Raw genomic sequence first — 9,897 nt, 5'->3', positions numbered from 1 at the left:
TGCGCTGAGCCGGCTTCATGGCACCTGGTTCGATGCCAACTCTAGCCCGGCCGATACGAGAAGCTGCTATGTAACGCACCAGGCTATGCCTGCGCACCAGGGACACCATGCGCCTCACGGCATAACACGGTGCCTGCCGGGTCCACCTCTCTCCACGGTAAGCACGGGGAGTTGGCTCAGGTCTCTGATTGAGAGCCATACCAGGCCAAACACAGAAATACCAACTCAAAGAAAAACAAACATAGACAACCCACCCAACTCACGACCTGATCATACTAAAACAAAGACATAACAAAAGAACTAAGGTCAGAACGTGACAGTTGTACTGTGTGTGTGTTTATAGTTTTGTTTAATGTTGTGTTAGTTTATGTAAGTTGTTTTGTCTGAAATGTTGTTCCCTCTGCTGCTATTGGACCAGGTCTCTCTTGGAAAATAGATATTATCTCAATGAGAAAAAACCTGTATAAATAAAGGTAAAATAAAAAAATAAAAAAAATACATATAAAAGTATATTTTAACACAGGGTTAAAATTAGAACTTATTAGGGTTAGGCGTCCCGTTAACGGGACAGTTGTAAATCATGCAGCGCCTTGTGTCACCATCGCAGATTTTAGAGAAACAACAAATGTCGGTACACATAAGTGTCTTATATCGGCTGAAAGCTTAAATTCTTGTTAATATAACTGCACTGTCCAATTTACAGTAGCTATAAATGCCATGCTATTGTTTGAGGAGAGCTCCTAACAACAAAACACTTTTTTCACAGTGATGGGTTTGATAAATTCACCTCTGAAGGTGAAATGTGTACTTACATTCTGAAATCTTGCTCTGATTTATCATCCAAAGGGTTCCAGGGATAACATGAGTGTAGTTTTGTTAGATAAAATCATTTTTCATATCCTAAAAAGGTCCATATAGCATGTACGATCGATTTTGTATTTCCACTCATTCAATTTGCAAAGAAAGGAATCTGTGCAAATCTAACCCTAAACGTTTTTTCAACCAGTCAAATTATAGTCATATTTATTCCTCAGAGATCCTAGAACGTTACCAGACTTCATTATATAATTAGGGGTGTAGTATATCCTATAGGACACCAAATTTGGTCAAAGAGCGACGCCTTCATGGCACGCAGATGACGCAGGCGATCTTCACTTGATTGATTGTAACTTTGTCAAATTGCACCAATCGGGGTAAAACAAAGCTAGCTAGATAACCAATGAGCTGGGCTTTATGAGAGTATCTGGAAACCCCATATTTGTTGCAAAATGTAGCTTGTGCGACAGCAAGCCTTTTCCTTTTGGACAAAATGTATAAGAATATGGAGAGTTATGAAGTTTTGAAAACTGGGTGTTTTGCAAATGTTGAACTTATAAGATGACTACTAATACTGGAAAAGCTACATCAAAGTCCAAGGATACAGATTTCACAATATTTTTGCAGTAAAATGTAATGTGAATGTAAATGTCTCATTCACGATTTGCCCAAATGTACCTGGGTGATTTCACACTAAATGTCATGTAGTTTGCTCATACTTCAAGTTATCCATCTGGAACTTTGCACATACACTGCTGCAATCCTGTGGACATCATCGGAATTAGAACCAGAGTGATGGCTCAATGTAGGTCCTTTCTGTTCCATTTCAAAGATGGAAGTAGAAAAACAAACGGTTGTTTTTTTCTTTGTATTTTCTTCCACCAGATCTATTGTGTTACATTCTCCTACATTCAATTCACTTTTCCACAAACTTCAAAGTGATTCCTTTCAAACGGTACCAAGAATATGCATTTCCTTGCTTCAGGTCCTGAGCTACAGGCAGTTAGATTTGGGTATGTCATTTTAGGCGAAAATTGAAAAAAAGGGGGCTATCACTAAAACACCTAACAAACACTTTGTAACACAGTCCCTGTTGTTGCCTCATATCCCAGCGATAATGCTTTGCATTACGCCTGGGAATAAAACACTTCAATTTGCTCAACTGACCCCAAGGCAAACATTTTCACTATATTAGCCCAGACAGCTACAAGGCTGCACTTTCATGCTAGGTGTAGGACCTCCTATTGAAGCTTATAGAGACCCCAACTGATGTAGAACAATCTTACAATTATTGACTTTGACTTAGGTACAACTATCATGAAACATCTAATACAATACGTTTATTTCTTTTGTTGAAAATCAGTTTTTTGGACCTAATTGCCTACCACTTTTTCCATGTAGTTTCCACTCACATGACCTCTTCCTAAATATTTGGTCAAACGATTAATTTTCTGTATGGTTTCCTTGAAACAAGGCTGGCTCAACTTACTCTTTTGGCTCAATTTACCACACTCTCCACTACTGGCAAGAGCAGTTTGTTTTTGATTTTAGGATCCATCAACAGTCCCATGCTCATTCCACCATATATCCACACCATATATCCACACCATATATCCACACCAAAAATCATATATTATACACATGACAACTTTCCCAAAGGCAGCATCTGTCAGGGTGTTGATATAGACGCTGCATTGGGGCTCATTAGGTCCAGCTGTTGCTCTAGCAGTTTTGTAAAGGACCAGACACGAAAGGAGGGACCAGGAGCAACTATTAACTGCATTCCAAAGGCACCCTATTCCCTGTGTAGTGCACTACTTTTTACTTTTGGTGAAAATTAGCTAGCCAACTATATAGGGAATAGGGTATCATTTGGAACACAGTCGATGTCTAGCATGCTCAATGAGTAGGAGTTTAATAATATATTTATTTTCCAGATCTTTGCCGTCTGTGCATTTGCAACATGTGGAGGGTACTCTGGTCACCTGCGGGTTAGAGTGGAATGTCTGGACAAGAGCCAGAGCAACCTTAGCATCACAGTAAACTTTGCCTATCCCTTCAGGTAATACATGCTGTTATTTGCATCAATTTGCAAACTGGAGCAAAAGGATCATGTCATTGTCACATGTCACATGCATGGGTATATCACGTTGAGAGACAAGTAACATTATCCAGATAAACACTCCACAACACTTCACTAAGTAACTCTGTATTGTAATCTACTGTGCATGTGGGGATATAGCCTTGGTGAGACAATGACAGTGTTGTCCATCTGTAAATGTGTTTTGACAGATAGGGTGGAGGTGTGGAGACAGAGTTTGATTTTCCGTCTATAAAATAAAAATTATGATTGAAAGATGATGGAATATGGAGCTGTAGCTGTCAGACAGACAATTGTGTCTGATCCCCAGAAATCATTCATTTGTTTCCACAATCAGTATCTCACATGTATCTACTTGCTTCTTTGAAGACCTTAAACCTTTCAGCTCAGGTTTAGAGTAATGTGAAAAGACTCTTGATGATCAGGGGAGAGATTCATAATGGAGACTCCTGAGCATCATACAGTGATTCTAAGGAATACATATACCTCTACCTCTCTCTCTCTCTCTCTCTCTCTCTCTCTCTCTTGTCTCTCTGTCTCTCGTCTCTCTCTCTCGTCTCTCCTCTCTGTCTCTCTGAAGATCGCAGGTTCATTCAGATCAGTGGGAGGAACTTATTTCACTCAGTTTAACAATCGCTACCTTTAAAGCCTGTCAGATTCCATTCGTGATGGAAGGGTTCCTTACCAAGACAGACTTTTGTTCTTTCAAATATATATATTTTTTGTATTTTTTTTAATGAAGCAAGAAGCAGCAGGGTCTATCTCTACTTTCTGTAAATTATTGTGTGTTCAAACACTCTGCTCATACCTTACTTTTACCTGGACATACCCTAACATTATGCAGGACTTTGTTATTTTATAGGTCAGATGGCATGACTGCAGGTCTCTCTTGTAAACACAATGTGATCTCAATGACTAACCTGTATAATTAAAGGTCAAATAAAATAAATGGAAACTAATATAACAGGTGATTAGGATTCTAACACATTGAGCGTTGATGAGAGACATTTTACTGACAACATAGCTACAGCAAGACATCTGTCTTCATGTAGCTGTTTTTACTATGATAATGACTTGCATGATGATGGTCATGACATTCTCCACCTCATTCTCACCCACCTGTGAACAGAGCCTCACTCTTCTCAATAAAAGGCTCTAACTGTGACCATGTCCTTGTTCCTGTCATCTGATAGGTTACAGCAGGTCCATTTCCAGCCCACGCTGTGTGAGAGGAACAGACAGGAGAGCATCTTCCTAGTCGGAGACTATTCCTCCTCAGCTCAGTTTTTTGTGACCGTGGCTGTCTTTGCCTTCTTCTATTCCCTGATGGCCACCGTAGTGTACATCTACTACCAGAACAAGTATCGCGAGGGTAACAGAGGACCGTTGGTGGTGAGTTGATTTGTATAATGTATGTACCTATTAATTGAGATAAATTGAATTAAATAATTTACAAGGCAGTGGTAGCTTAACATATAGAGAAATGTGTTTCACAAGATTATTACCTGAAAGGTGTGGTATATTGTGGCATTTTATCAATTGCAGTTAGCTTTACGTTGTTGTTAATCCTGCTAATGACATACCCAAATCTAACTGCCTGTAGCTCAGGACCTGAAGCAAGGATTTGCATATTCTTGATACTTGTCACAACTCTGACCGAAGGTGGCTCCCCTTCCCGTTCGGGTGGCGCTCGGCGGTTGTCGTCGCCGGCCTACTAGCTGCCACTGATTATTTCCTCCCCCTCCTTATGTGTTTATTGAGTGCACCTGTTTTGAGTTGGGTATAATTAGTGAGGCTTTATTAGTCAGCCGGCCCGCCTGGTTCTGTGTGCGGGATTAATTATTGTGACCTTCTGTTTTGTGTAAACTTGTGTGCACGTCTGTGGGTTACGTGTTTTTCCCATTTCGTGGGTTTTTGCTGGACAGTTTAAGTCCCCCTGTTTGGGGCGTTTGTGTTGTTATACGCCCTGTGTTTTCGTGGGGTTGGCTTATGTTCGCCGTTTTTTGTGCATTAAAGTAGCACTCCCCTGAACTCTCTGCTTCCTGCGCCTGACTTCTCACCCACTACACTCAGAACGTTACAATACTGTCACGTGTGCTCCCTCGCTGGCCTCTTGATCACCAGGCTGCTCGTTATGGTGCACACCTGTCACCAGCGTTATGTGCATCTGTGCATAATGGCACTCACCTGGACTCCATCACCTCCTTGATTACCTGCCCTTTATAAGTCACTCCCTTTGGTTTCTTCCCCGGTCGTCATTGTTTATGTATAAAGTTGGTGCGCTCTTCATGTTTCTTGTTTTGTTTGTTTATTTATAAAATGTATTCACTCCCTGAACTTGCTTCCCGACTCAGCGTACATTGTTACAGAACGACAACTCAACAAAGGGAAGCATCAGGGAGTGGTTTTTTTGTGTTGGAGGTGATGTCGGGTCCGGGTGTTGGAGCCGGAGCTACCTGGGAGGCCTCAGCGGGTTTGTAGGCTCCAATGCCTCAGCTGGGTGAACAGGTTCCCGTGTCTCGACCGAGGCAACCAGGGAGGTTTCAGCCGGCTCATCAGGCTCTCACTCCTCAGCCGGTTCGTCAGGTTTCTGCGCCTCAGCAGCGGTGACCAGTCCGCCCCTGATCCCCGGGATTGTCATCTTGGTTGGCCTGCGACTGGAGCCGCGCATTGGGGAGGGGGTACTGTCCCGTGTGCTCCCTCTCCAGCCTCTAGGTCACCAGGCTGCTCGTTATGGCGCACACCTGTCACCAGCGTTATGTGCATCTGTGCATAATGACACTCACCTGGACTCCATCACCTCCTTGATTACCTGCCCTTTATATGTCACTCCCTTTGGTTTCTTCCCCGGTCGTCATTGTTTATGTTTCTGTATTATGTTGGTGCGCTGTTCGTGTTTCTTGTTGTGTTCATTTATTTTATTTATTTACTCATTCCCTTATTCCCTTAACTTGCTTCCCGACGATCAGCGTACATCGTTACATATACCATTTGAAAGGAAACACTTTGCAGTTTTTGGAAATGTATTTTATTTATTTTAATTGTATTTCACCTTTATTTAACCAGGTAGGCTAGTTGAGAACAAATTATCATTTGCAACTGCGACCTGGCCAAGATAAAGCGTAGCAATTTGACACATACAACAACACAGAGTTACACATGGAATAAACAAAACATACAGTCAATAATACAGTAATGTGAAATGTGAAATGAATGTAGGAGAATATAACACATTAGATCTGGTGAAAGATAATACAAAGAAAAACCATGCATTTTTGTACCATCGTCTTTAAAATGCAAGAGAAAGGCGATAATGTATTATTCCAGCCCAGGCACAATTTAGATTTTGGCCACTAGATGGAAGCAGTGTATGTACAACGTTTTAGACTGATCCAATGAGCCATTGCATTTCTGTTCAACATTTTGTATGAAGACTGCCCAAATGTGCCTAATTGGTTTATTAAAAGCTTTACAAGTTCATAACTGTGCAATCTCCTCAAACAATAGCATGGTATTATTTCACTGTAAAAGCTACTATAATTTGAACAGTGCAGTTAAATTAACAATCATTTAATATTTCTGTCAATACCAGATATGTCTATGTTTTGGTAAATTTTCTTGTTACTTACAACCTCACGCTAAATACATTAGCCAACGTTAGCAACCAACCGTAGGGGGACCCACCAATCCTGTAGAGGTTAAACCTCATTTATAACGTCACCCTATCATGTTTTTCATACCTCAACTCTCACGGTCGAATTGAATCTGATAATAACCTTCTCCATTTCTCCCTGCTAAACAGGACTTTGTAGTGACCGTGCTGTTCGCCTTCATGTGGTTGGTGAGTTCCTGTGCTTGGGCCAAATCTCTGTCTGATATAAAGTCAGCCACTGATCCCACCCAGGTCCTCCTGCTCATCTCTGCCTGCAGATACCCGGCCAACCGGTGTTCAGCTTCCCACCACCCAGTCTGGTCTGAGCTCAACACGTCTGTGGTGAGTCATTGGTGACATCCATAATGGCACCCTATTTTCCATAAAGTGCACTACCTTTGACCAGACCACTATGGGCCCTAGTCAAAAGTAGTGCACTATATAGGGAACATGGTGCAATTTGGGACATAACCCTTAAGCATGAAACACCAATGCTGATCAATGTCAGCTCCATTGTCTTCAGACAGGTGGTGTTAACTCCTACGCAATGCTTCAAACGATTGTTGACGACGATGTTTGAAATTATGTGCACAGCAACAAAAATTCTTAGCAACCATTTGTTTTATGTCAATAACATTATCTGATTCTGAATCTGACAGTTTGATGTTTAGACCCAAACTCTAAATGCATTTTTCATCATGAGTCTTGTTCTAGAGGCAGCTCTCTAGAGTGGTCACTAGCTGGCACAGCCATAAATTCATCAAATCTGAATGTAAACCTAACCCTAACCTTAAAAATCACTACTAACCCTAACGCCCAACCCTAACCTTAAATGAAGACCAAAAAGCTAATTTTTGTTTTCATACATTTTTACAATATACACAATTTTGACTTTGCAGCTGGCCTATCTAAGGTGAAATCTGTCTCAGTTTTGACTCCAGGACAAGAAATGTCAACATGCACTCTAAATATCCTCGTTCTGTACTTTTATACAGGTTTTTGGTTTTGTAAACTTTATCCTCTGGACCGGCAACATCTGGTTTGTCTTCAAAGAGACAGGCTGGTACAAGACTGGCCAGAGGTACCCAATGAGAAGCGCCTCTGGGAGACGGGCCAATGGGATGAGCCAACGGCTCTACAGCCAAAGCAGTTTCGAACAATCAGGGGACAGCTTCTATCAACATCCATGCAGGCAGGCTAGTTTTGATCAATCACGGGAGAGCTTTGGCCAGCAGCACTACAGCCAAGGTAGCTTCAACCAATCAATAGGGAGCTTCCGCTTGCCACAGACCCGTCTAGGACAGCCAATCATCATTAGTCAGGGAGATGTCACCTCTAAAGGGCTTAATCCTATCATATTTGTCAATGATATTTAGATCACATTTCATATATATATTCCCCTCATCTACTTACCCTTACAAACTTAACTAGATCTGAAAATACTTTTGTATATTGATACCTAACCATAAGCAGGGTTGGGTATGTTACTGTCTAAGTGAAATCCGTTGCAGTTACTAGTTATCTGTCTTAAAATTGTAATCAGTAACATTACTTTTGGATTGCCCAAATTCAGTAACGTTATCTGATTACCTTCAGTTACTTTTGGATTACTCTGCCATTAAGAGGCATTTGAAGAAAACAAAAAGGATCCATCAAACGCATTTGGTGTGTCATCATAGGGGTCTCTGACTTGTGGTCAGACTCGCTCAGGTGGAACAAACTTAATTGAATGTCATTGAGAAACAGAAAGGTGTCATAATGTATTTTCTTCTCAAACATCCTTTCTGAATTTAAAAGTAGCCTAAAGCAAAAAGTAATCATCTATTTTTTCAAAAGTATCTCGAACCTGATTACAATATTTTTGCTGGTAACATAACTGATTGCAGTTAAAAAATTTTGTGATCAGATGACATGTAGCTGATTACATTTGACCATGAGGTATAGGTCACCACTCCCATGTAGATTTCCAAACATGAAGTTTGCGAGGGCATGTGGATGAAGTTAAAATATCTACAGGGGTGGACTGTAAGAGAGAAAGATGACAAGAAGAAGGCATACTGAAGGGGAAGGAAGGATTTAGCAAGTTAATTTTTAAGAGGACATCGGAGTAGACTGGAAAATGTATCAGAAATGGAAATAAACTGAGAGAAGACTGTGTGAATAGTGTGAATGTGAGTGGTTTGGCTCCGCTCACATTCATGTACATTATTGTACAACCTTGAGCAAGGTACTTAACCCTAGTTCCTCTGGATGAGTGTCTGTAAAATGATTGATATTTTAATGACAAATTGTTTCATGCTTCAGTAAGTTTGTGCTGTTGAATTGAAAGCTGTGGACATACGTTTGTGAACCGTCTGTTAAATATACTCTAATTATACCTCATCTGATGTTCAAATGGTTGCAGTGAGGTTGATTGGTGGTGACTGTGCTCTGCTGATAGTGTCATGCAGTGATGCTCCACAGTGAGTCGTTCCACACATTTTGTATACGTGTTGTAATTTCTCAATGGTTTTAAAGTGATGGTGATATTTCACAGGGATCTAAATAATACTGACATTTGAAGATGCACAAATAAAGCCTTACATTCGCATTGTCCAAGTGGTGTGCCTCTGTGCGAATACTGTATGTTCTTAAAATGGAAGCCTTTTGAAACTAAAGTCAAACCAGTCTGCCTGTCTCTATATAGCAACCACAGGACAGTGCATCAACACATCCATGCCCAGAGAAAGAGCAGCAGGTCCAATAAGGTGGATCTGACATTCCAAAGACATCAACACTTACTGCTCAACTGTAACTCTGTGCTTTGAATACAGTTTATATCACACAGGTGAAAGGTGCTCTGATATCCTGCTAAGTACTGTCACAGTGATCAGATCAGATCCACCTGAGAGCTGTTACCATGGTGATGCAGATATGGGAGGTGAGAGTTGGTATCCTCTCCTGCTCCAGAGGGAGTTGAGGTACTGTACTAGCCCCACTAATCTGTAACAAGACCAATAAGATTCAGCTATGCCTCTTTTCCATGGCAGACTCATGTGGGCAATTTGGGATGGAACAGGGGAAGGAGAGAGAGAGAAAGCGAGAAAATGAAAGAGAGAGAGCATATGAACAGAGATATAAGTAACAGAAAAAGGAGAGGGAGAAGATGGCAGAAAAAACATTGATAAGAAAAATAATGTGTGTGAGTAAGTGTGAATGTCTAGTTTGTTTTGAGCAGAATGCTAACGGCACCTGCCCGATCCCCTAGATAACATTCATGCATAACCGATTTAGTTCTGTGGCTAGTCAAGTGTGTAGAAAGGCTGTCTGTCACGGATAGCTAGGGGTG

General features: G+C 41.1%; 1 protein-coding gene across 1 annotated transcript in view; it reads left to right on the top strand.

Annotated features, from left to right (window-relative positions):
- LOC110528333 (synaptoporin) overlaps positions 1-9,167 on the top strand; it is a 12,682-nt gene extending 3,515 nt beyond the window's left edge. Inside the window, exons 2-5 of the mRNA XM_021610319.3 lie at positions 2,754-2,878; positions 4,111-4,309; positions 6,720-6,911; positions 7,565-9,167. Coding sequence (XP_021465994.1) covers positions 2,754-2,878; positions 4,111-4,309; positions 6,720-6,911; positions 7,565-7,945 — 897 coding nt within the window. The 3' untranslated portion in view covers positions 7,946-9,167. The remainder of the gene's footprint in view (positions 1-2,753; positions 2,879-4,110; positions 4,310-6,719; positions 6,912-7,564) is intronic.
- The last annotated feature ends 730 nt before the right edge of the window (positions 9,168-9,897 follow it).

The sequence above is a fragment of the Oncorhynchus mykiss genome, chromosome 7, assembly GCF_057628025.1.
Source record: "Oncorhynchus mykiss isolate SJ-2025 chromosome 7, ASM5762802v1, whole genome shotgun sequence".
Classification (NCBI taxonomy): domain Eukaryota; kingdom Metazoa; phylum Chordata; class Actinopteri; order Salmoniformes; family Salmonidae; genus Oncorhynchus; species Oncorhynchus mykiss.
The sequence above is the reverse complement of the archived record's forward strand: the minus strand, read 5'-3'. Positions and strand labels throughout refer to the sequence as shown.